Raw genomic sequence first — 27,009 nt, 5'->3', positions numbered from 1 at the left:
TATCCCCCTGCATGAAGGTCACGGTACAATTGCATTTTAGCATAGATAGATAGATAGATAGATAGATAGATAGCGTTAGATTTAACGTTAAGCTGCTGCAGAAAAATGCACCCGATCATACCTCTGTATCATTGCAGCCAACACGTAATGTGATTTAAAAAAGTATTGTTTACTTATTTAAGGGATGCCATTTAAATAATAAATATAATCTCACTCAATTACAAAACCAAATGTACAGCTTCTCCAAAAACACTGAACCCGACCCCGGAAGTGTTTATAAAACGGTTAAAAGCCAGTTGACGTAGGCTAGCTCACGTTAGCTGTCAGCCGGGTTCAGTCATTAAGCAGGGATGGAGGTGACACGCAGAAGTAAGTAGCTAGCCAGATTTTGTACACTAGATTTTTGTCGCTCGCCATATACATCCCGGTAATTCACAACCGAGTAGGGACCTGATATACATTTTAAATGCACAACACACTTCCATTCTTCAGTGTTTGTGCACCTCGTTAGCTAGCTAGCTAGTTAGCTAAGGTATGAACGCGGTAGCGGGTTTAACGTTAGCTATGTGTTCCTCTTATCACGCTGTCCTCATTACTAATGTTCACTTTCTTTCCACCCTCCAGATTATAAAGACAGTTTAAACACGGTGTACAGCGCGATAGAGGAGGCAGACTTCCTTGCCATCGATGGAGAATTTTCAGGTAACCGTGTAAGAGACTTGCAGAGGTTGGGATCGAAATAACCAACGCTGTGTGTGTAACGTTAAGTGTTGACATGCGTTGTGTGTTCATAGGGATAAGCGACGGTCCTAATGTCAGTGCACTAACCAACGGGCTAGACACACCGGAGGAGCGATACAAGAAGCTTAAAAAGGTTAGCACAATTGATTACTGCACACCTCCAATGCATCCTGCTTGCCCTCCACAGTCCTGCGGGCAGTTTGAACTGGCTCATGTTTATCTCATTTAATCTCTTTTCTTTCTGTTCACCAGCACTCCATGGACTTTCTGCTGTTTCAGTTTGGTTTGTGCACGTTCAAGTACGACCAGGCGAAGTCAAAGTGAGTGATATCGGCATAACAAATACAGCATGTTATTGTTATTTGGGACAAAGAACTACTGTCATCTTAAATTTCAAATGCTTTTTTATTACATCAAGGTCATTTATTTATCATATAATACAAGGGTGTACAAAACCGTAGCAAATTACATTTATATTAGAATAGGGTAACATATGAAATAAAGCAATAGAGGCCTATACAGATTTTAATACATACATCAGAAGTATAACATTTTGAGACCAAATTGTTTCATCAGGTACAGAGAAAAGGCCATCTTGCTGCAAGTCCTTTTGGTAGACCTGCAAAAAATAAATCACAAGTACTCACTTTACAGTCTCCTGGATTACGAAGTGGAAAATTGTCCTTGGGGGCTCTCAACTCCAAGGGCTCCAAAAGCCTCCAGGCTCCTGTGCTAATTTTTATAAGTTATTTTTGAGAATATGAAACTCAAAAGAAAATATAAACAGAGATGAAAGGGGGATAAGGGCCTTAAGGTGGGTTCTGCTTTATTACCAGATCTTGAGGGCCTGTCCTAAAGAGGTTCCCCATGTCCAAATCTAGTCTTGATACAAAGTTTAGTCAGATTTAAATGCTCATAAATTCACGCTATGTTTAATTGATTTACTACACTACAAACCAGGGAATATTTTAGCATTGGGGGGCTAATGGGCGCCCAGCAGCTAATTTTTGCTCTGGGAGTCTCCTAACAGATTAATCCAGCCAATATAAGTCTCATCTCTTCATCCAAACAAGCAACCTATATTGTTTTTTTTTTTCCTCATAAATTTCCACCAATGCCATTGGCTCAATTCAACAACATTTGTCAACCAGTCTCAGATACAAATAATGGGAGTGATCCTGCTTCTGTGTGACTCGTGCGCACAGGTTGTTTAAATGAACTCCAAGCAACTGGACTCATTTCACTAAACCTCACTGTTCTGTTTCCTGTATTCCCGTCTCTGCAGGTATGTCATAAAACCTTTTAATTTTTATATATTCCCGAAACCGTTCAACAGGACGTCTCCTGACATAAAGTTCATCTGTCAAGTAAGTCAGTGAGTTGCTCCTTGGGGTCAATGGATTGTGTCCGTGTGAACTGACATAAATTGCTTTAAGTAGTGATAAAGAGAGTCAGAATTATTATTATTATTATTATTATTATTATTATTTTAAGTTATAAAAATGGAAATTGTCTGTAATTTCAGAGTTCCAGTATTGACTTCCTGGCCAGTCAGGGATTTGACTTCAACAAGGTGTTCTGTAATGGTGAGTGTACCACATATTGACTTTCATGTGTAGTGCTTGATATGAAACGTCAATATTTGACTACCAGCTTGAATTTATAGCAGGTCAAACTTTTCCATAAAGAGTGATTGGTAATGAATGATGGTCCATTTCTTATTCAATTATTGGATTAGTTATCTTCTGATGTTTTGCTTCTTGTTAATTTTGTACTGTATTTAATTTAGGAAAATTTCTTGAATGTTTTTTGTTAAGACAACATTAAACAGGGGAAGTTTCACTAACTTGTTAAACAGGATTTTTGTAGACAAAAGAATTTGTTCAGAAACATTCATATTGGCACTAGTATTAGGAAAACTGTCCTACTGGAACCGTTGGCTCGGGGGCCCCTGACTTATCACTCGGACTTATAAATATGTATTGGTCCTTTTGTTAGCCTGGTTCCAGAGTTCGGGAAAAACTGACTGATTTTTTTTATTTAAACAGAATGGCAATTCAGTCTGATTGTTAGGCTGGTCTTTGTGGGGAAAAATAGTTGACTTCTTACAGTCTGGCAGTAAGTCTGTCAGTGTGCCAGTAATGTTATTGAGTGTTGAAACAATGCAGCTGCTTCTTTTAACTACCGCTCAACAAAATTCTTTGTCAGGAGAGTGAATGTGTAGAGCCAACTTAAAACTTCAAGTCACTGCAGTAGTGAAGTACATTTGAGACTTTTTGGTTTTCATAGGAATCCCATACCTAAATCAAGAAGAGGAAGCCCAGCTGAGGGAGCAGACAGAGGAGAGGAGAAATCAACATGCTAACGGTATAGGGACACCATCCTACATCTCCCCATCCTCCTCCAAAGGCCCTGCACATGTTCCTGAGGAACATAAAGACTTCATCAACAGGGTCATGTATGTGTTTACAGTGCATATGGATCTCACACTCTCTCTCACTCACACACACACACACTGAATGTTGAGGGATCCAAGGGCAAGAATGCAGCTAATCAACAGTTCTGTTGGTGTCTGCTCCTTCTTGTGTTTTGAGCATTTTAACTCTTGTTTTCCCCACAGAGAGAAGGTTGAGGCCCTCTTTACTAACTCAGAGAAGACTTTGGAGTTGGAGCCGTGTACTGGGTAATCTAGCCCTTCTCTCAAAATACCACAGCTACATTCAGATTTGTATTCATCATGTTTATTTTGTATTTTTCTCTACTTAAACTTCCTTTCCAGGTTTCAGAGAAAGCTGATATACCAGACACTGAACTGGAAGTGGGTGTCACTCAACACATTTTTCTATTATTGTGGTTTGTGTTTGGTTGTAGAAGATAAACATGTGTATCGCTTTCACAGGTTTCCCAAGGGGCTTCATGTGGAAACCATTGAAACAGAAAAAGTAAGTGTTTTATTTCAAGCAATTTTGCCTTTTTTTTGTTTTTGTGTGGAATATGTAAAATTTTGATGCAAGTTCTGTTTGCAGAAGGAGCGATACATCCAGGTCAGCAAAGTAGATGATGAGGAGAGGAAGAGGAGGGAACAGCAGAAACTGGAGAAAGAGCAGGTGAGTTTGGGTTGAAGATGGTTATTAAATGGAAAGTGTTTGTCACATTCGTGTTCTAATTGTGAGTAGTATATTGAATGTAGGGAAACACAAAATGTCTTTCATTTTGATGAGCTTAAAGAAGCACTAGTTTTTAATTGTCTAATATTTTTTTTTTGCCCCACCTTTGTCTCCAACAGGAGGAGCTAAATGATGCTGTTGGCTTCTCCAGGGTCATCCACGCCATCTCTAAATCGGTGAGTCGACCTCAGCGTTTTTCAACTTTTTTTTTTTTTTTTTTTTTTTCCCCAGTTCAACTTTCAATCTGCTCAAAGTTCCAAATCTTGAATTACATTAAACTCAGTAATTAGCATTTGGAATGCAACCTTATGTTGCTAATTCAGGGTTTTCTGGCTTTTAAATATTTGTGCAATTGGAAACTCAGGCTTTTACCCCTAACCCATCTCATCTGACACACAGGGTAAACTTGTGGTTGGACACAACATGCTGCTGGATGTGATGCACACCATCCACCAGTTCTACTGCCCTCTGCCAGAGGTAAAAACACAAGATGGATATTTCAAATATGGAGCCATTTTGGCTGAATGAAAGAATTTGTAGTTAAGTAATGTGATTAATGCCAATGCTCTTTTCTTCAGGATCTTCAAGACTTTAAAGAGGTCACAATGTGTGTCTTTCCAAGGTAAAATTCCTCTTGTTGGCTAAATTTGTTTAGTTTTCTTCACAACAGATTCTTTTTGACGCTTTTGTTCAACGCCCTATTGGTTGTTTATCCACTTGCAGACTTCTGGACACAAAGTTGATGGCTTCCACTCAGCCTTTTAAGGTAAATGATCACCTTCAGTGCGGCAGTCTACAAGGAGCACCAATTTGTAGTTGGTGATTAGATATTTTAATCCAAGCAAATTGACTGGACATTATTATGGTTAAAAGGCATACTTTCTCTCCCCTTTCAATGTAGCAATTGGCAGGGTATTTTTGATTTAGATTACCCCAAAAGCAGTGGAAGACTCTTTGCTTGGTACTCAGGCCACTGGTGCATCTTGAGCAAAGACATGGCTCTTTAAAAAAAAAAAACACGTTATTTTACTTTTGTGATCCAGGAGCTGATCACGAACACCTCTCTGGCAGAGTTGGAGAAACAGCTGAAGGAGACCCCCTTCAAGTCACCACAAGTTGGTGAGTAAATACACCAATGTCTGCCTGAACACTCATTCTACAAAGTCCTGCCAACACCTTTTATTTTTTTTAATACTGTTCCTGTCAGAAACTGCAGAGGGATTCCATAGTTATGACACCGCCCAGGAGCAGCTCCACGAGGCTGGGTATGACGCCTACATCACTGGCCTCTGTTTCATCTCAATGGCCAACTACCTGGGTAACACACACAGTGTTTTGCAAATTATGAAGAAATTTTTTTTTTGTTTGTTTTAAATTAAACAAACTGTCTGCTCGACACTCTTTACAGGTTCTTTCTTGACTCCACCCAAAGCGTACATCTCTGCTCGCTCCAAACTAATTGAGCCGTTCTTCAACAAGTAAGAGATCCATTTATATTTATGGTATTTGCTTTCATTTTCTACAAAAGAAATTTAAAAAATAAGAAGCAAGTAATACTTCTCTTTTCTGTACTCAAGGCTTTTCCTGATGAGGATAATAGATATTCCCTACCTCAACATCACAGGACCAGATTGTGAGTATGAAATAGCAGACAAGTGCTACGTGTTTGGAAATATGCCCACATGAATACAAAATGAATTTGTTGGGTCCCAAGGACAGACTGTTTTTGGTGAAAGATGTAAACATAAGTAGGGTTGGTTTATGAGAACTCCACAGGGAACCTTTTTTTAAAGCTGCATTATATTATTAAAAAAAAGAAAAAGGCCCCGGCTTTGATTTTATTGACTGTGTATCTTAGCCTGCCACGAGCCACTTACTAACTTCAGCTATTGATTTTCTTGATTCAGGTTTAATATGGAATATCACTTAATGAAGCTTTAAATTAAAACTACTCACCTTGTTTTTCCATCTCATCTCCTCTGTTCCCATAGTGCAACCTAAAAGAGACCATGTCCTGTATGTCACCTTTCCAAAAGAATGGAAGACTAGTGACCTCTACCAGCTCTTTAGTGCCTTTGGTAAGACAAGATTCTGCCCGATTGATTAAATAATCATAACCCATTGTTGATCACTTCTACTATTTCTACTTATCAAACCAGGAAACATCCAGGTTTCATGGATAGATGACACATCAGCATTTGTGTCCCTAAGTCAGACGGACCAGGTACAGATAGGTGAGTTTGACGCCGCAGCTGAATAAATGTGTCATCTGCGCAAAAAATCGTTGATGCAGTCTGTTAACGTCTTACTTTGTTCACGTAGCTATGAACACCAGTCGCTATGCAGAGAGTTACAGGATCCAGACTTATGCAGAGTACATCCAGGGTAAGCAGCAGGACAAGGAGAAGCTCGGTCAGACAACCAAATCTTGGGGAGAGGACGGCTGGGCTAAATCTCACTACACCTCTACTACTTCGTGTGGATATGGATATCCCAGGTACACTTATGCTAATGTAAACTGCATTTTTCAATGTAACACTAGCGGGTTTACCTCTCGCCTTGGGAGTTTCTGCAGGTATGCAGTTTCTATTTATACTGATGTATGGCCTATTGTTTCTTTGTTACAGGGGTTTGCGGAAACGCAGCATCAGTCCTGTTCAGGGAGAGCACGAATCTGGAGAGGCTCTAATTGCAGACGGCTGGAGTCACTACTCGTATCCGGATAGCACAGGCAGCAAGAAGATGAAAACTGATGGTGTGTGAACGCATGCGAGCATAAATATTTTCTGCTGCAGTGTGGTATTATGCAGCAGGTTTTCCCTTGGAAAGTACTCAGCAGAGATTCGGTGTACCCTGAGGCAGAGAGCGCAGGTGGCATTGTGAATAATCATTGCAACCAATGAGATTAATTAAGTCGAGGAACACTGGGTAAAATTAGACTCTTTTAGTAATATAAACCTATTCATTCCTTGTCATTGTGTTTCTAGACATAAGTGGACAGGCAAATGCAGAAGCTGTCGAGAGCAAGACATCAGAAGGATGGCTAAAGACGGCGTAAGTAAAATGGAAGTGATCATTTATTCTGTCACTGTTATCCTCTGTGCTGTGATTTAAGTGTCTTAATGGTTGCTGTGCCTTGCAGAGATTCCTCAGATTCAGCAGGGTTAAGTCTGGTCCCTGACGAGGAGGAAGGTCCTGAGCCCACAGATCCAGCCAATGATGCTGAGGGGACAGTCACCTGGCAACAAGCCTCAACAGTCCACAGGAGGAAAGGTCAAAAGAAAAAGAAAGCTGAAGGTATGTTCGCTCATTAAGCCTTTAAAACAACATGACATGGTTCAGACGGTTAACAAAAGCATTTGTCTAAAATAATACTCTTGTACCTTCAAATGATACCTCATAATAACTTGTATGAATGTAGATTCACAAAATTTAAATATGGAAATCAACAGGGCTAAAGCCCTGGATATGCTTGCTTTTAACTACGCGTTCACGCCCGCAAGATGTGCTGCCGCATGTATCCTGCGTTCCTTTGGAGCGTAGGTTGTGCACGTCTCCAGAAATTAACGCTACGCGTCCGCGAGATGCAGTTCAGCACATGAACATGGAGGCAGTATGTCGATCTGACTGGCAGGTCAGCAGCAATCTACTGTTAAACACACCAGCCCAGGTGGTGACGGTATGCAGTTCGTTTGCCAACCACCATTAAACCCAAAAGAAGGTCAGCAGGAGACATAAAAAAAAAAAAAGATTTATGGCAGGATGTTTACAATAAAACTCCTGGAGCTAGTCCGCAATTATAGAGATCGTTATGGTGTCACTATGTTTCGTTTGTTTACGATGTGCAAATTCGGAGGTTGTCAAGGAAGATAATCCAGTGTTGGCGAGGGATGACCCGGTCCTGGCCTGCCTCCTAGTGGATTCAGGTTTAATCCTCCAGGTACACACAAAGTACGCAGGCCAGTATATGAACAAAGCTGTTAGCGTCGCCGACGCCTGTCTACACCTACGCATATACTAGGGCTTACAACAAAGTTTACAGATAACTCACTTCCTGTTTGCATCACCCAAAACATGAATGGAGGTGGGGTGGAGAACATGTATAGTACCATTGACATGTGAAATGATGGCATTTCTGGGTAGCTCAGCTTATCCTGAAAATGATCGTGTCTTTGACAAGGGAATAAAAACTGAGCAAAAAGCTAAGGTTTCAAAAAAATTTACAGATTGACAAAATTTCAGTATAACTCTTTCATTCTCATCTCGGCATGTCTGTCCTTTCTTGCACAGGTGCTGAATCTACAACATCACTGTTTGAGGTCCCAGAAGTCTGGTAGCAAGAGGTGAGGAGTGGAGAAGCCTCTGTCACACACTAAGCTCCTGCTCTGAGTCTCTTCATCCTGTAAGGGTTGTACATCACTGGGAGTGGTGTACGCCCTAAATTCATTCGTTCACTCAACAGCTGTGGATACCTTGTCCAAAGCTACCAGCCAAGCCACTTGACTGAAAGAGAGAACACAAGCCATAACAGCTGCCATATTTTTGATCTTGTACCAGAGGAGCAGGCAACTCTGCTGGGTAAACGCACGCACACACCACTAGAATCTTAAAATCTAAACTCCAGAAATGTTCATTTATTCTGTGTTCTGACTGGAATCTGCCACCACAGCCATGCAGTCACTTTGAAATCTTTTTAATGACACCGTCACCTCCATCAGTCTTATATTTTGTATGTGAGTTTGTGCATGTGAGAGAGATGTACCTTTTTCTCCAGTCTTTGTATCCCTGTGAATCCATTTCCTTTACTTTACAATATCTGGATTATTTAGATTTTTTTTTTTTTAATGCAGTCACATTTTTCCCTTTTTAAAAAAAAAAAGTTCCATCAACTACCCCAGTTTTATGAAACGTAAGTTTATTATTGGTGGCATTTTGATCCTTAGAGGTGCTTGTTTTTGTACAGAATTGTTTTTCTTTACCTTTTTTTGTGTTTTGTAACTGTCAACCTGCAACAATGTCTGTTCTAATGCAAAATGTGTGAACGTTAAGAAGACGAATACTTTTTTGTACAAGATAAAGTTTAAAAATCTTAAATATTTCCTTGGAAAAGGAAAGAATAAAAGAATGTTTCTTAGTCGGTTTGTCTTCTGTTTTCAAACTCACCCGTGTTGAACTGAGGGCCTTTTTCTACAATTAGTAACTGCACCGTACAATTGTTTAATCCATAGTCTGAAATATTAACATGCATTCACATGCCCTTATGTACAGGTCCTGTTTGGGTTCTGGTAAAACCATAATCCCGTATGTGGTTAATTGAGAGCATTTGACATCTCCACAAAAAAAGGCTCTACAGCTTTACACTTGGCACACTAATGATCTAAAGCGTATTAGGTCTACCATCTTAAATTTGGTGTTACTCAATAACGTAGCCATAATTATTGGAACATATGTTCTTTCCCTACTGTTAGAAGTAAAGGTCTGCTGTGAAGAAGAAATATTTACACTTGTTCCTAGAATCAAAGTGAGATAATGAGAAGACAAACATCAAAATGCATAGATCATGTATAGTAAATACTGCTCATAGTTAGTCTTCTTCCTGTTTAAAATGACAATTCACTTTGCTATTAATTTTACAACAGTATACATTCACCTAACATGATGTAGGTGATGTCTTTGGGTTCAGTCACCTCATGAAACTGTCGTTTTCAAGTAGAACAAATTGTATCCAGAAGATTTTCAAACAACACGCATGTTACAGTTTTGTGCTGTTGCTGACTTGTATAGTTACACAAATTGATTTATTTTTGTTCCCTCACGCATTTTAGGGTGTTGTACCACTTGAATAAGTAAATGTTGTACCAAAGTCAGATTTTAATTTATAACAAAATATTTCCAGGTCACAAATGATTTTACAAGTACTGTATTTGACTTGCCTTTTATAGTTTATAAAACCAATCACAAAGACACTAGTATAACCTACTGTGTACAGGAGTTCTATACCTCACTGACACTGTTTTGTTAACAAAATGAAATAAAATTTAAGTAAAAAAATATATATTTGCCTTTATATACATTTGCCAAAAAATGCATTGTGCAGACATACAACTCTCAGCTCCTTCAGTAAAAAAACAAGTCTTAGGTAAATGGAAGTCTGTGGCGATTATTTAACAATGTGATTGTTTTATCTTTCATTCGGTTCAAGTGACGCACAAGATCAGGCATCACTGGACTGAAAGATATTTTGATAGTCCAGGTTAATGATCATTCCCACAGAGAACCAGGTCCCTGTTCTCCTCAAGACCCTTGCTTGACTTCCATAAGGCACAAACCAGGAAGTTGGCCATGTGGACTAGAAAAGAGAAAAGATAGAAAATGATTGATTGATTTATTTATCTTGGTGGCAGACTTCTCCAGACGCTGTCAGAGTCCTCACCTGGTGTTTCCAAGCAGCACAACCACAGACAAGGTGCTGTCTTGGAGGGATCTGAAGAGCTTCCGCAAGCGTCGGTCCAACTTCCTCATCATGACATCCACTTGCTGGTCCTACACAGATTACAAATTCGAGTCTTCATTGCTTGTATTAAATGAATAATAAACTGTTCAGGTCTTTAAAACATTTGCCCCACAAAGCTAGCCTAAATCTAAACAGCTCAGTTTTCATTATGAGATTTTAGTATAGTAAGATATCTACTAAGAATTGACTAAACCTGCCAGCTGAAAGACGGAACAATCAGGGAACTATGATGTTCAAAGAGGGGCAAAAACAAACTTCACTGCTAACATGGCTTGCTAACGGGCTAAATTCAGCATAGCATTTACTAACGTGTAATACTAATGTGTACTGTGTTAGCATGCTGACAAAGAAAAATACACTGGCAGACAGAAAAGCGGGGATTAGTTCAACATATATACAGCACCAGTTTTCACTGCGATTGACTAGTTTAAAAAAAAAAACAGTTGTGCCATCAGATTCATTTAAAACATCATTTATCATTATCAAAACAGTGGCTTTAGGAATGTGTGACGACCAGCTGTAGTCATTACAACCTTGTCTTTACCTGAGAACTGCTGTGCATGTGGGTCCCCTCCTCATCATCTTCTGCTTCCACTGTGGTGATCGGCATTGTCCCGGCAACCCATGAAGGCAAGTGGGGTGGAGTTAAGGATGGACAGATGAGGTAGTTTTCCTTCCGGAGATCCTCAGAGGAGCAGAGGGCTGCCTGTTTACCCTCTGAATTCTCAAACTCTGTCATCCAGAGACACTTGGGTTAGAGACACTCATACAGTACAACAAGGGAAGATGAATAATGTAGCTTTTTACTTACTTATGTAGGCATGTCTTGCATGTTTTCCAGGTTTGGCAAGCAGTACAACTCTCTCCACCGTACCAAAGTGACCAAATGTCTCTCTGACTGTCTCCTCAGACAGTTTAGACTTTGTGGTAGTGGGCTGCAACTTTTTACCGTTTACTTTAACTGGGGGAAACCCGTTCACTGTTGTAACAGGAGTAATACCTGAATATGTTGGATCTAACGTGTGTCCATTGAACTTTGCTGAAATCTGTATGCACTCAGCCATACTGGGGCTTAATTTTACAGTGTACAGGTGACTGGTGTTGAGATTGTCGCCCGTTAACGCATTAAGAGTCAGATCCAAGTCCAGCACTGACTCATTAACAGGCCTCTGGACCTAGAAAAGACACACACAAGCAAAAATGTTGGAGATATAGTAGTCTACAAAAGTTTCGACGTAACTTTAAGTGTAATGTAAGGGGAATAATTAACAGAAAGCAAAAGAAAAACAGGAAGAGAGATACCTTGATGGACTGTCCCTGCATATTTAGTCCATTCAAAGTTTTTAAAGCCAGCATAGCTCCCTCCAGCAGCTCGAACTCTACCTCCGCATGAACCTGGAGACCAAGGTGTGTTAATCAGAGATAGAAATACAAAGCTTACTGAATGTAAAATAAATGATTATAATGTAGGTAAGATATACCCTGACAGTTGTGTTCAACATTTTGATTTTCCGAACCGGTCCACAGCAACAAAACAGCCGCCTCACTTCCCTCTCAGAGAAACCTGGAGGGAACGGCCCGGCAAACACTACACACATATCTCTAATTTTTGCGCACACCTGTAGGATAAACACACACATTAGGTAGCACATTTAAATACAAGTAGTATTTTACATACATAAAATAACTCTCAGACACTTTTAAAGTGATCATGTTCTGAATAAATGCCTCACTCTCTGGTACTGGTGCTCCTGATGAGAGGAGTACCTCTTTAGATAGTCTGAGAGGGAAGAAAACTGGAGCACTGAGAGGAACGGACACTTGGTCTGTCTCCTGAAAGACGCCAACAGCTGAAGGAGACCAGATAAAGTGACAAAGGCAGAGAAAAATAAGAGGACGGGCACTATATTGTTCATTGTCAAATTAGGCAGAAATGACACACAACTGAATGGAGACAGGGATCCCAATATCTAACAAATAGCTAAAACAGCAGCAGGGAAGCTATAACTTCCCTTTAACCTTTATGAGGACCAACAGATCAATGCATATTTTGGGTAGAAAGCAAAGCTCATATCAAGTGTCTAATCAGGTAAAGGCCAGGAGGCAGTAAAGCTACGAATCCTCATGTCTCACCTCTTTGTCAGAGTTGTGCCACAGCTGTTTCGACAGATCCAGGGCAATGTCGGAGCGCTTTCCTAAAAAGGCTATTGACCGTCCAAGTGTCTGTAGTCTGTCAACAAACCTGCACAAGAAATTAAGACGGATAATCTGTCAAATATAGCTGCAGCAGAATGTGCGATAAGATGGGCTTCACATTGTGAATGAAGAACAGAATCCTACTATTAGTAACAAAGATGTGCAGGAAAATTGATTGGGATAGGATTGGAAGATGTACGTTTTTAAGTCTATCATTTCAGATTTTCTAGAAGGCGTTAAAGCTCATTAACCCTTCCGTTGTAGTTGAAATTATTCTGTAGAACAACTAAATCATATGCACTTGATTAGAAAATTTCAGACAACGACAGACAGAGGTTACAGAGATCAGTAGACTGACTCAAACTAGGTCCACTTGCGAAAATCTGAAACTGCTGTTGATAAAAAGTGTAGTGATATGTAGAATATAAACAGGTACACATACGTATTGTACCTGTGACTCGGTGTTGGTGCAGGTGCACAGTCGGTGGACTCCTCCACTACTGTATATCCCCACAGCTCCTCCAGATGAAGTTCTACAACCTGACAGTGAGCATACACAGAAGATATCTCAGCTGTGTGTAGGTGTGTGTGTGTGTGTCTGTTTGTGTGTTAGAAAGTAATGTGTTACCTGAAGAGGTCCTGTTTTAATAAAGTACTGAGCCAGCTCCAGGGCTGCCACGGCATCCTCTATGGGATCATGACCCTTCTTCTCTTCAGTTTGAATTTGCCTCCTGGGACACAAGTGGAAAATTGAATTATTAGCCGTGGTGGGAGAAAGAGACAGATATGCTGAGAGAGAGTGAGAGAGAGACAACTTACTTCAGCACTGTCTCGGCCAGGACCTTAAGTTTAAACCTCTGTCCAAACTCTCTCCTGTACAGCAGTGAGGTGTCGATTACATGCCGGTGGACCAGCTGCCGGAAGGACACAAACAAAACAGCGGTCACAACTTCAGCTTTTATAGAAAAAATGTTTAAAGAGAGCCTCTCCGAAATGAAATATATATCTGCGATATATCTGAATTGAATGGATTGCCAATTAAAATGACTTCTGTTAAATACTGTAGTCACGTTGAGCTCTAAAAATATTGACATTTTAGATGAAGGCAACAAAAATCCCCACATCGTGGACACTAGTAATAAGGCACAGAAAAAAAATCTGGAAACAATCACATTTATTTTTCAGTGTTTCTGAATATAAAAGCCCTTTACTTACTAGGTTAGTTTGAATACTTACAGTACACACACATTTGAGTACAGCACAGTATTTGAGAGAAGCTACGAGCTTAGCTTCTCTCAAATACTTCTATTATCAAAGAATATACGTGGCTGACAGCGACGCAGGCTGTTCACATAGCGGCTTTAAAGACTATAGATAGTGAAGACATTTTGCTAAACACACACTTCCATCTTCAAACACATACAAAGATTCACCTGCCCTCAGGTTCATGATACGTTCAAACAGAACTATTGTAGTAACTCACTTTTAGAGCCATAAGGTCGTTGTTAAGTGAATGGCCCACCAAAACTGCGTCGCTCGGCAACAACGCCCTGAGCTTCCTTTGAACGTCCTGCAGGTTGGTAGTGATTGGTCGCAACATCTCTGCGGTTATACCAGAGAACCTATCAGAAGGTGAATCAGAACATTGTGATTAATGTTGGTAAAACAGAACCAATCAATCAGTTTTAACAGTATCCATCTGTGTGTGTGTGCGTACATGCATATGTATGTGTGTACCTGGTGAGGTAGTTGAGGATTCGGTCCTGAGGTTTTACAAGATCGTCCATCACACAATTCCCATCACTATCCACCAGAGAAACACGAGCCAACTCATATCCCTTTTCTGTTAGACACTGAGCCACAACATGAACACACTGATTAACTGCTGGAACAGAGATGAAAACCTTGCAATAACTTCTAACAAAACTTCTAACAACATCTTGCCCACAAAAGCGATAATATCCAAGATGTGTAAACGGGGATGGCACTAGAGAGGAAGAACCAAACCAAAATACAGTTATTTACAGGGTGACGGGTGCGGTGATCTGACAATTTCAGCTGCGCTTTGTACCACACGAGCTAAGAGTGAAATAGAAGTGCTTTAAAGTGATGTAGATTGCTCTAAAAACTTGGCTGACTTGTTTCTGAGCACATGTATCCACCTGGTTGTCTGTTTGGATGGATAATTTCTACCTGACAAACCAAAAACATTTTTACCTGAAGCATATTTATAGTATTTATAGTAACATTCTGACTTGACCGAATGCGCTATAACGTTATGAAAACTCAAAATCGCCCATTTAAAAATGTTTTTTAAAAACAAATGAAAATGTCATATTTATAATGATCCAAATTCTGCCAGTGAATTCATAACATACCGTCTATCATATATATAAGACGGTACTATAACATTAGTGTATCCATACTACATTGCATATAGTATACCTGGTACATGCCTGTCTATCAATAATGTATGATGCATATATTTGTCACAATATACTATATACTGTAGCATTGATTGTTTGACACTATATAATTGGATGGAAAGTGGGAATACTAAGTATATAGTTGAGAGCATCTCACCATCTCACAGTCAAGTCCATACAGAGGGCTGTTATCAGTCACATAGTCAACACTGTCTATGCACACATAATCCTCAAAGCCAGGCATTCCTGTGTCAGAAGAAACACAAAGAGAAGTGAGAAGGTAGAGATGGAGAAAGAGAGACCACGTCCACATCAACCAAGCTAAACCCGACAATGCATCTCTTTCTCTGCATTTATGCTTTCCATCTACACTATGTCATAATTTTTCACACCCAAAAACAGAGCTTTTGTTGTAGATACATGTAAAAACACTTTTTAGTTTTAGTGAGGATGGAGAATACAGAGCTTTTGGAAAACAAAAACATACAGTGTGCCTGCTGAGGGACAGTCAGAAGCAGAGTGGCAGTATAAAAGTCCTGACAGTGCAACCGTGGAAGAACTTAATTTAGCCGGCTTATTGTGGACGTTATCAGAGATAGACTTACCTTTGACAGGATAGTGTCTCTTGATCATCTCCTCCTGGGTGAGAACATACGCTGTCAGTCCTCTCCTCTGTGTCCCAAACTTGGTGATTACTGGGTGACACCTCAGTGCTGCAGCAGTGCACACCACACACACACACACACAATTAATAACAAAAGCAAAAACACAAATCTACAACTCACAACTATAATATTTTTATAATAATGTGATGATATTCTGGGGATGAATATTACAGTATTCAGAAGATAATTACACACAAGAATGTCCTTTTGACTAACAGTCAAATGAACTGTGGATATGAGACATTCATTGTTAATTTCATCACCAACAGTACCAAGTCTCCTGTTATATTGATATATTGCATAGGTCTGTCCCCCCACGATTCTCACCATTGTGCAGTTTACTGCTTTCATTGTGTCTCTGGGAAAGGGATGGATCATCAGATTCAGGGACTTCACTGCTGAAGATTCCTGACGCCAGGTCGGTAGAGGGTGGAATGAAGGTGACCCTCTAATCCAGCCAGATAAAAAGCAAGCACCAGTGTTAACCTAAAATTCTGACACAGTGAAAATAATGTTTCCCATTTCCCATCACCTCTGGTTGCTTACAGTGGTGTAGCTGGTCCTGAGGTGTTGCAGCGTGAGGTAGTGTTTGTAAAAGTGACTCTGGGTCAGGCCTTCCACGATCACCACATTCACAGCTTTAATCCTCTTCTGATGACGGAGACGACACCAACTAAAAGAGACACAGGGGAAGGCAGAAAATTAAGACAATTAGTGGTGTAGTCTGCAGTACAACAGACTTAAACAAGATCATATAGATTATTGTTAGAGCACGGGGACAAAGTATAAGTATCTTACAGAGAGTTATTTGATGAGAGCTGATAAGATCTTACTACCAAAGTCATTACCTGGGCTGTTTAATGCCACCTGTTTTCCCCAGAGCGGCGTAATGTAGCAGCTCCGTCAGCTCATTCAGTGTAATTGGTTGTTGAATGTGGTCAAGCAGCACAGAGATCCGCGGCGAGCGGAAGGAACGTCCACATTCCAGCGTCTCCTCACCTTCCTGCACAATTTTTAATCTCTTGGCCCTCTCATGTGCTGTGGGGGCATTACTCTTTCTTTTCTGTCCGTTGCATGTTGCTGTTGCTGCTGATGATGATGATGATGACGACGAGGATGAAGGCTCCATGTTCAAGCTGATATTTCCACTGGGAGATAATAAAAAAAGCTATTTGCAATGACATTTGTCTACCGGCTGTCAAATCTTAAACTTGCAGAAGTTGATGTACATCTAAAAGTTACACATGCTCCTTTTTAAATTTGCATTGTTTTATTTAAAGAAGTAGAAAAAGCAAGCCCTGTGTTAAGCCAGCTAGTGCTGTCTATCAAAGCCCAATACTTTTTGAGTACTGATCAAAATGTGTCAGTAACTTTAAATATCAAAAACTGTCAATTCTTGAAAGTTAGCATTGAATGCTTTATGTGTTCTTTAACGTTACTTATTCTTTGATCAGATATTTCCTCGCTTAAATCATCACTTTCAACTGTATTTTATACTGTGGTTGCTTTGTGCTCTGTGCTGGGACAAAATAAACACAAGGAAAAAGACAAAGTAGGTAGGTGGGGGTCTTCATGCTTTCATCTAGCCCGATTGCATTGCTGTTTCTGGAAATGACTTTAAACTACACAAACCTGTATTTTTCTGCAAGTAAACTACATCATAGACATCTGAAACAAAAAAGAGAGAGAAAGGGAATGAAGAATATGAACACGTTTACAGTGTAATCCCCAATATGAGGCACCAAATCAAGTAATGTTTTAGTACAGGTATCATATTGGCAGGAGCACTGAACATTTTCAAAAGATACCCAGCCCACCTGGCAATTATTTGGTGTACTGAAATTCTGTAATAACTTCACCAGGTGGGATTGTACAAGCAACACTAAAGAGGCGTTAGTATAGTATTTTTAAAATAACATTAATCTGGGTTCATCTTGATTGCTTTAACAATAAAACAACACATTATGGGGTTTACAGACTGATTGAAATTAACGTTACATGTTGTCTTTGGGGTACTTTACCCCACTATGAACTGTCAGGTAAATAAGTAAATTTAAGCTTTATCTAAAGGTGCAGGTGGATTGATTGTAAGTTCACATTGGATTTTCACCACAGTGACTTTGGGAATCTGAACTGTTACAGGTGTGCAAAGATACTTAACGTACAGAATTAAACACGTGAAATGTCTCACCGTTCAGCTGGATCAGTGGTTTAACTTTCTCTCTCTCTGAGGGAGTTTCTGGGGTCAGTTTGGTGGTTAACTACTAGGATAACAGTTAACGTTACACGGGAAATACTATACACACCTAACGTTAGCAAGCTAATGCTTCAACCAATAATTTCCACAAACGCATTCATAGCTCAGGAGTGTTTATAAGATCGGTATACAAGTGAGAATAGTAACGAGAGCATCTGTAAATACCAGATGTTATTGGTCCTGCGGGGTCTGAATTCATGTTTTTCCACCACTGGTAGAGGCTAAAAACACATGGAGGTACTGCAGCACGTTACAATGTGTGACGTAAAGTAAGAAAAATACTATGACAACTTCCGGTTTGTAAGCGTTTGTAAGTCGGTGAGTGCATGTAGATAAAATTGCGTAGTGTCAGTGTTTAGTGGGAAATAATCACACGTTACAGATCAGACTGACACTGTATCGGCATATAATTACATTTATTTCATTCTTGTTGTCTTTGATGGGCTGCGGTTGGGTTAAAGCCAGTATTTCATGCTTTTGTTTTGACAAAAACCGGAAGTGAAGTTCTGTTTTTGATTCGTTTTTTCTTTGATCGACTATTTGTGTCTTCAGTTGCAGCCCCAACTAATCAAGCTTAGAGTAATGGATGAACATTTTAAAAAAACAGCGCGATTTGTGCTTCGTTTTCTGACGTAGCTAGTGGCGAGTTCCATTTATACCGTAATATGTTGTGGTAAAGTTAACGTTAGTTGCACGAAATTATAATAGGTAACATTATGTCTACGAGGAAACTGGCCAAGTAAGTAACAGATTAGCCATGTTAGCTAAGTTAACGTTAAATAACAACCTGGGAAGACAGAGAAACAATGTCGTTAGTTAACATCCCTGAATGTTTTATCAACTTTGTAGGTTATAAGGTTACTTTTGTGTTACGATAAGTGCGTGATTAGTCTCTTAAAATGGAAGCTATCTGTGTTTGAAACAGTAACGTTACTTGCCCCTTACCCCCTTACTTTGTCTTGTAACGTTAAAGGCACAAATTGGGGCTAAGGGGCAAGTATCGCTAAGATTTGGCAAAAACATGTGGGGCCTAAAGATAATAAGTTATTAGGTTTAACGTTCCTACACTTATAACAGAAGCTCTTAAATCCTTTCCTGCCTCCACAGAGAACTAGGATTATTGAAGCAGCGGGGTCAGTCCTCTAATGGGTTAAAGAAACTGCTATCAAGTAAGTATGAAATTATTTGATATGATAATGTGTATACAGAGTTCATGTTTAGACTTGACCCCCCTTTTTATTCACTGGATGACGCTGTTACATTTGCTGTATAATATTGTATGTTTTCTTTCAGATCAAATATTTTCATACCTGATAGTGATTGATTTCGAGTCTACTTGCTGGAGAGAGAAAAACCACTACAGCCAGGAAATTAGTAAGTAACCCTTTATATGTTGCGTGCAAACCATTCATCTGTTTACCCTTATTATTATTAACACCTGTCCCTCTTTCCATTCTTCCTTCTATGCAGTTGAGTTTCCTGCTGTTCTGCTGAACACGTCCACAGGGGAGATCGAGTCCGAGTTTCACACTTATGTTCAACCCCAGGAGCGCCCCATTCTGTCTGAGTTCTGCACTGAGCTGACTGGAATTACACAGGTATCTGTACATAGGCATGACGACACTGCTACAAACATATCATTGCGCTTTCTGGTTCCATGTACTGTAGATAGTTTAACATTACATCTGACAGCTTAATTTCTCTGTCTCACAGATGCAAGTTGAGGCAGGGATCCCCCTTCAAATCTGTCTTTCGCGGTTCAGCCGCTGGCTGCAAAACCTGCAGCTCGATATGGGTGTGGTGTTTTCCAACAGACAACAGATATCATCTGAATCTTCAGCTTCTCAAAAACTCTGTACCTTCCTCACATGGTCAGGTAAAAGTCAATAACAATGATCGACAACTCTTGTGGTAAACAGTCTCTGCCTCTGTTAGTGAGGATCTTTCCTGCATTGGAGACAAGAGCACACTAAACACCAAACCTTATACAAGAATACTGATTTATCTGGCTCAGTAGCTCTGTTGCATTATTTGCATTGGAAAGGCTGTCTTACGACTTTAGCATGGTTTAATTTCCCCTTGTTGGAATTTTGAAATGTTTGAAAAATGAAGAGGAGAAATGTTGCTAAAACACATTGTTAATTTTAATGTGCCTCCATCTGCATTGCGCATCAGACTGGGATCTTGGAGTTTGCTTGCAGTACGAGTGCAAACGCAAGCAGCTCCATAAACCTGACGTGCTCAACAGCTGGATAGACTTGAGAAGCACCTACAGGGTAAGTAAAAGCTCAGTCGCTTTATCGTTACACTTCTGTACTCTTTCATTGTTCCACACTCTCTTACGGATGTACCAAACAATTATCTTTGTAGTTGTTTAGTGCACCAGTTCTTTTCTTGATTGTTTAGTCTATAAAAGTAATTTACATTTTATTGTTATGGCAAATTCCCACCTGAAGTTACCAGGACCCAAAATGAAGTATTCAGTTTTCTTATTGTGTCTGAGCAACAGTCCAAAACCCAAAGTTATTACATTTTTAATGACATGAACACAAGAATAACCCCTTTTTTGTATTTTTCAGCTGTTTTACGACAGGAAACCCAAAGGCCTCAACGGGGCACTACAAGATCTTGGAATACAGTTTTCAGGGAGAGAACATTCTGGTATAAAAAAAAAAACAAAAGTTATTTTGTCAAAATAAATCTTAATCTTGAAATAAAAAAGACTTGATCTAATCTTGTGTTTCTTATTTTTCCTCTTTGTCAGGTTTGGATGATGCCCGAAATACAGCTCAGTTGGCAGCGAGGATGATGAGGGATGGGTGTGTGATGAAGACCACTAGGAGCCTGGTGAGGGTGAGTGGTCGCCGTCCAACGATACATCCCAACCCCTAAATCCCTGGCCCCCATCTGTCTTGCCAAGCATAACCTGTTACAGAGGATGACCGTATGGAAGTCTTCATGGATGAAGCTTGTTTGGTGCAGAAAGGCATGTAGAATTATAAATTTTGTGACGCTTTCTTATGTAAATAAACACATTTATAACTGAACCGTTGCAAATCATAAACTCTGGTACATACCCTTTGTTTGGTCCAGATTTTAGACTTTTGCACTTGATATAAAATATGACAATGGACAATGAAGAGAGAAAGTAAACATGCTGGGAAAATACAGCATAGCAGCAATAACTTCAATTGACAAGACGGTTTCAAGAAAAATCAGGAGTGGGTGATATTTTATTAGTTAATAAATATATATCTGTCATCCTTTCTTCTAATAGACCCCACTAATGGTCAAACCTGTGTTTGGAAACACAACTGCAGACAACAAGAAAGAAAAATCTAACATCGATACAGAGGAAAACACACTTACCACAAACAAACTGTCATCGTCCAAGATTCCTCCCAAATCATGTTCAGAGAACTTTACAAAGGAGACGACAAGTTCAGTTCAGGAATCTGCTCAAATCTGTCAGAGCCTGATTTCACCAAAGACACTGCTCAATGGTACAACTACGTTACTATGGGGACGCAGCAGGACGTCAGTTACAGCAGAGGCAGTCACTAATATCTCCTCCTCAGTTCTGATAAATTGTCTTTCACCTCACAATAACAATAACTGCCTTGTTCTGTGTTCTACGGCGGGCTGCCTTTCAAATCTGCCTCAGCCAAAACAGCCCTCAAAAACTGGAGCAACAGTCGGACTTGTGGAGGAGGGGGAAGTTGCAGAACTCTTAGTGGAGACAGGGGACAGGTGTGGTTCATACGATGATGTGGTGTTGGAGGGTGATGATGATGTCGTCAGTGAAACGGAGAGAGGATTTGATATTGACAATGTGTCAGATTTTGACAGCGGATGTTATGTGTGGGAAGAAACTGATAATACACATTCACCAGGCGTTCAGGGCACATTAACGGCTTATATAAAACAAACATTGTGCGTTGAAAAGAACTTTAAAACTCAAAAGATGACCAGTGAGTCATCCCATGTTAATGTGTCTAAATGCTTCAATGAAAACGGGCAACATTCAACATTCTCAGAGCCAAATACTTATTTTGCAGTTCCTAAAACTGTTCCTCGGGACTCCAAATCAAATCAGCATAAAACAGGACTTAAAACCTCTACAAAAGTACTAGAAAAGTCTGATGGGCCCTATAAAAACTCTAAAACAAACACACCCTTTCCCTTCAGGCACAAACCCTTCATCCCGGAAAAGACCTCCACCCCTTATACCTCATTTGCCAGGCCCAAAGCATTCACCACACAACACGCAAAGCTCAAAGAGACTCCACAATCTTCCTTTACCATCTTCTCTGACCGAGAAAAACCCTCCCGTCCCCCCTCATGTGGATCTTTTTGCGGCTCTAAGAATGTCCTCTCCTCTTTGTCAACCAACACACTCTCCTCGCGGGCCAATCATTCCTCCGTCTCTGTGACAGTGAAAGGACAGAGGATCACATCCCCACTGTGTGCGTGTGGGCGTCGTGCAAAGCGTCAAGTTGTATCCAATGGTGGGCCGAATCACGGGCGAGGGTTTTATTGCTGTCCAGTCCGCAGGTCTGGCAGCGGAAACATAATCCAGAAGGGATGTGAATTCTTTAAGTGGGAGTCAGCTCTGATGAAGAGCAGTTCAGTGGCCTCTCCTGCGGTCGGGTCCTCTGTCTCACTCTGTCAGATCAACTCGACTCTGAGCCGTCGCCCACCCGACAGGTCCGCGATAAGAAAGAGCTATTGACTTGTTGGAGAAAACCTGCTGACGTGTGTGTTCTACCTCAGTCACATAGACTTTGTGATATTATCAAAACACTATTGGTACGAAGATGATTAATTGTATTTTGTTTGTGTCTCCTCATTACGTTTTTTTAAAAGTAAAAACTGAATAGATGTGCTTGAAGATGAGAACAGATTTGTTTTTCTGTTGCTGCCACACCCACCGCTGCGGTGGAGATCTGCTGGAAGGAACTACATACAGCAGTACAAATCAAAGCTGTTAATGAAATTCCATAGTGAATGCTTAATTTAATTTATTGATTCCAGTTTGGTCAATTCATTTGCTTTGATCAATTTAAAATCAAATTAATTGCTTTTCTGTATTTGACAATATTATAAAGTGAGTCATACGTTTTAGGACATAAAAGTGAAATGAACATTAATGAATAATAACAATTGACTAATAAAATTAGTTAATATGATTTTAGTGATTATCGATTATTATTTTTTTTTTTGAAAAAAGTACTAATAATGAAAACTGATAATAAACGTCATTGTATTCTACTGTATGGTACATATACTGTTTTGGAAATATGCTTAGAGATCAAATGAAATGTTAAGTAAAATAATAAAGGGACTGTTATGTCAAGACTTTGTTTTATGTTGTAATTGTTTAATTTCTTGGTTTTGTTTGGACTGTTTTTATCAGTTGTGGAAAAAGTCTTCAGAACTTTTACTTAAGCACTTATAGCAAGTAAAAATCCTGCATTCAAAATTTTAGTATTAGCAACAAAATATATTTAAAGTATCAAAAGTATGGCCCTTTTCAGAATCATATATATATACTAATCAAAATCAGCAAAGTAACCAGTAACTAAAGTTGTCAAATAAACATAATGGAGTTCAATAATTCCCTCTGAAATGTGGTGGACCAGGTAGCATAAAATAGAAATACTCGAGAAATGTACCTTAAAATTGTAGTGAAGTACAGTACTTAAATTAATGTAAATTGTGACATCCACCACTGATATTTATGTAATAAAAAATGCGGATAATCCAAGTTGCACAATGTTTCGGAAGTTTTTGTCCCTCCTCACGCTCCGTACAGGACAAACCGGAACGTGCGATGTTGTGACCATAGACGGTACATATGGTTGTGACTAAATGAGACGTCGTGCCTCAAAGCAGCTACAGTTTCGACTTGAACACGTGTTTAGACGGGGAGGCTGTATCATTTTGTGAACTCCACGTGTTTGTTTTTATATAGTAACTTAGACGCTGCAGCTATAAAGTTTATAACCTTGTGTTAGCCGCAGCGGTTAAGCTAACGGCTAATTAAGCCGAGGGGGAGTAACCAAAACAAGAAGGTAGCCGTGCTGCTAGAGAGCGTAAACACAAGTTAGTTTATTATTTGCACGAAATCTGCTATCATGTCGGCCGTGTCAAATGACTCGAGGAAACGGAGCAAGAAGCGGTATGCGGCCAGCCACCACAACAAGCGGTGGAAGGGCTCCCGCGAGCTGGAGGTGGGGATGCAGGGGATTCTCATCACATGCAACATGAACGAGAGGAAGTGCACCGCGGAGGCCTTCAATCTGCTCAATGAATACGCCGACCAGCTGTATGGGCCCGAGAAGGTGAGTCCAGAAGCACTTTTATATTCCCTGTTATAAATATCTATCAGATCTCTACCAGTTATAGACGAGGCCTGTTCCCAAGTTACTGTGCATGTGAGCTGCACTCTTATTACAGTAAGTTAGTGGGAAAGTGAAGACTGAAGTGCATATTCTATATTGTTTCTAACCTCACATTGGGTTTGTGTATTGCATTGAGGTAGTCAGAGAAAAAAACTTTTCATTGTGCACATGCCTGTGACAATTGGTTTGAATTAAACCTCAAACTAGTTACAAATCAACTGAAATGTGATCATCTGTTATAGTGCTTAATCTAACAGTTTGGATTATCAGTTCAATTCTTTAAGTAGTCTTTCAGCCAAAAGTGGTCAACAATGTTGCCTGTTCCACCATATCAAATTTGAAGAATTGCTTGTTTTATATCATTGTATCAAGTTTTATTATCTTTGGACTTGATTTGGTAATAAAGTTGTTTCAGAGACTGCCCTCAACTGAGTAACTTAACTGATCTACTGACATAAAGTGGCACTCTCATGATCACAGTTGCAAGATAATAATGGAAGCAGCAGTGAAGAAGAAGAGGCCGAGGAAGAAGATGTTGATGTAGCGCTGAAGAAGGAAGTGGCACAGCTGCAAGCATCTGGAGCTAAACAGGAGAGACGCTTCCAGGCTTTGGACAGTGGAGCAAACAATGTCATCTTCATCAAAACTCTAAATCTGGGTAAGTCCTTTTTTTTTTTTGAAAGAATGAAGTGAGTTAATTTTTGTTTTTTTTGGCTTTCAGTATTATTATGGCAACAATTTGGATTTTGTTTTTTCCTTTCCAAGAATCTGACAAGCTGGTTCATCACATCCTATCTGATCTCCACACCACCAAGAAGAAAAAGTCCCGAGTGATACTTCGGATGCTGCCAGTGAGAAGCTAAAATCACAGTCAACAGTCACCCTAACTATGTTTAATATGACTCTTGATTGAACTGTTTTGAGTGACTAAAGTGTGTTCGTGAGACAGTGGTTTTTAAAAAAAGGATACATTATTTGACATTTGTGGATAACAACTTCTAATGTTGTATGTGTCCAAATTATTAGGCATAGTTTTCACGTTGCATCATTTATTATGCCACTTGTGCAAATTAAGATGAGGTGCAGTTGTTGAATACCTTTTTATAACAATCGAAATGATTGTTAAAATGTCCGCAGTGTCTTACCCTTGTTTTCATCTCATCCAGGTAACAGGAACATGCAGGGCCTTCCAGGATGACATGGTGAAGTACCTCACCACTTACCTGGAGCCTTGGTTCAAAACCCCAAACTGTGCTACCTACCAGATCGCCTTCAAGGCCCGCAACAGCAGCCACAACAAGAGAGACGAAATCATCAAATCAGTTGCAGGTATTGTTTGGCTTTTAGATGTCAGATGAAAGAACTACATGAAAATTTAATTTCACCTTTTTGACAATCTGAACAATACTGACTCGTCCTTTTGGTTTTTGAATGTTGCAGGCCTAGTGGGGAAGTTGAACCCCAAGAACAAGGTTGATTTGACCAACCCAGAACTGACAGTCATTGTGGAGGTCATCAAGGCTGTGTGTTGCATCAGTGTGGTAAAAGACTATACACTGTATAGAAAGTACAACGTTCAGGAAGTAGTAAAAGAGGACACGCCAAAGCTTGATGTGGCCACAGTAAAAACTGATACAAATACAGCGGAGGAGAAGGAGAAACACGATGCAGAGACAAACAAAGAAGAGAAGAAAGGCGAGGAAGACAATGACAAAAATGTGCCACAAGACAAAAAGGAGGTTGATAAGGGTGAAGCTGACGGGGAGTAAAAGCTCACAGCTAGAGAAATTGAGCAGTTGATGAGTTAGATTTAAAAGTTATTTTAATGGAACATCATCTCAAGTTGCTTTATATAGTAGTGCATTTGTTTTAAAGGGATGGTTCAAAGCAAAGATAAGGCGATTTGTTTTTCACTGAGGCTGGAAACATTCAAACAGAATCCAAACATATCATATGTCTTTTTTTATATCATTATAAGATATTCATGATACATATGTACTGTCTCCATTGAGATGTCCGTATTAGATAGCAGTGATCTTAAATTAACTGCATGTCTGCAGCATAACTTTACCATCATCTGACAGTTTTTTAATGCTGAATTTGATTTGATTTTTTTTGTTCTTATATCAGTGTCATTTTATTTCTGACATTTTTACTCAAAGGAAAAAAGAGTTTTCAGATCAACTGGTGTGTCACATTTTTTGTCATTTCTTAAAGCAGTCCCTGAATTAAAGCTACCTGTGTGTTTGATGGTTTTTGCCACATATCCTTTACTCATTTTATGGTACACTGTGCTTCAGTGATTGGCACAACAGGGAGGAACGAAGAAGAAAAGAAAGAAGGGTAAAAAAGTACATAAGTGTACAGTGTTTCAGTTTTAGTTTCATTTTACATGACGTAGTAAAATGTCATGTTTGACGTGTTATGCCTACTGCCACGATCATCGAGCTGCTAGTTCTTCTCTGCACCACAAGATGGCGCTGGTGGCTCGTTTGTTCAGACATTAACATCTGTGACAGGCGGAAATATGGTGATTGCTTATGGATGAATAATTGCTTCAGATATTTGACATAATCTCATTTTCTTTGCTACATCAGCTTCTGGTATATCAGACTGATATATGACAGATGTAGTGAATT

The 27,009-nt window shown here is 39.7% G+C and overlaps 4 protein-coding genes across 6 annotated transcripts; 3 read left to right on the top strand and 1 right to left on the bottom strand.

The window, feature by feature from the left end:
• Positions 1-287: 287 nt before the first annotated feature.
• Positions 288-9,042, top strand: parn (poly(A)-specific ribonuclease (deadenylation nuclease)). Its single transcript, XM_046047296.1, has 26 exons — positions 288-369; positions 625-702; positions 795-874; positions 994-1,061; positions 2,027-2,108; positions 2,267-2,327; positions 3,031-3,199; positions 3,362-3,424; positions 3,521-3,559; positions 3,641-3,683; positions 3,768-3,848; positions 4,028-4,084; positions 4,308-4,385; positions 4,487-4,530; positions 4,632-4,674; positions 4,952-5,027; positions 5,116-5,226; positions 5,317-5,386; positions 5,486-5,541; positions 5,900-5,986; positions 6,068-6,142; positions 6,231-6,405; positions 6,536-6,663; positions 6,896-6,962; positions 7,051-7,205; positions 8,199-9,042. The coding sequence occupies exons 1-26, from the start codon at positions 351-353 to the stop codon at positions 8,243-8,245; spliced, it is 2,052 nt and encodes a 683-aa protein (XP_045903252.1). The 5' UTR covers positions 288-350; the 3' UTR covers positions 8,246-9,042.
• LOC123969674 (RNA exonuclease 5-like) lies at positions 8,807-18,215 on the bottom strand. 3 transcript variants are annotated; one of them, XM_046047293.1, is made up of 21 exons: positions 18,132-18,215; positions 17,901-17,973; positions 17,342-17,377; positions 16,558-16,857; positions 16,256-16,382; positions 16,037-16,157; positions 15,650-15,757; positions 15,202-15,290; positions 14,356-14,471; positions 14,102-14,240; positions 13,438-13,532; positions 13,247-13,349; positions 13,061-13,158; positions 12,556-12,664; positions 12,156-12,272; positions 11,904-12,041; positions 11,725-11,817; positions 11,234-11,597; positions 10,967-11,154; positions 10,342-10,451; positions 8,807-10,257 (listed from the first exon to the last, which is right to left on the bottom strand). In XM_046047293.1, exons 4-21 carry the CDS (start codon positions 16,836-16,838, stop codon positions 10,203-10,205), a joined length of 2,451 nt encoding a protein of 816 aa, XP_045903249.1. In that variant the 5' UTR covers positions 16,839-16,857; positions 17,342-17,377; positions 17,901-17,973; positions 18,132-18,215; the 3' UTR covers positions 8,807-10,202. The 3 variants fall into 3 exon arrangements, with proteins under 3 accessions (XP_045903249.1, XP_045903250.1, XP_045903251.1); XM_046047294.1 differs by having other exon boundaries at positions 17,901-17,970; positions 18,132-18,160; XM_046047295.1 differs by having other exon boundaries at positions 13,070-13,158; positions 17,901-18,205.
• A 302-nt stretch (positions 18,216-18,517) lies between these two features.
• Positions 18,518-23,127, top strand: eri2 (ERI1 exoribonuclease family member 2). Its single transcript, XM_046046273.1, has 9 exons — positions 18,518-18,705; positions 19,074-19,135; positions 19,260-19,340; positions 19,437-19,564; positions 19,680-19,842; positions 20,142-20,242; positions 20,546-20,627; positions 20,731-20,819; positions 21,244-23,127. Exons 1-9 carry the CDS (start codon positions 18,683-18,685, stop codon positions 22,696-22,698), a joined length of 2,184 nt encoding a protein of 727 aa, XP_045902229.1. The 5' UTR covers positions 18,518-18,682; the 3' UTR covers positions 22,699-23,127.
• Positions 23,128-23,766: 639 nt separating this feature from the next.
• Positions 23,767-26,620, top strand: thumpd1 (THUMP domain containing 1). Its single transcript, XM_046047204.1, has 5 exons — positions 23,767-24,310; positions 24,851-25,028; positions 25,136-25,221; positions 25,537-25,699; positions 25,811-26,620. The coding sequence occupies exons 1-5, from the start codon at positions 24,104-24,106 to the stop codon at positions 26,137-26,139; spliced, it is 963 nt and encodes a 320-aa protein (XP_045903160.1). The 5' UTR covers positions 23,767-24,103; the 3' UTR covers positions 26,140-26,620.
• The last annotated feature ends 389 nt before the right edge of the window (positions 26,621-27,009 follow it).

The sequence above is a fragment of the Micropterus dolomieu genome, linkage group LG04 (genome assembly GCF_021292245.1).
Source record: "Micropterus dolomieu isolate WLL.071019.BEF.003 ecotype Adirondacks linkage group LG04, ASM2129224v1, whole genome shotgun sequence".
NCBI lineage: Eukaryota > Metazoa > Chordata > Actinopteri > Centrarchiformes > Centrarchidae > Micropterus > Micropterus dolomieu.
This window is presented reverse-complemented; position numbering and strand designations above follow the sequence as displayed.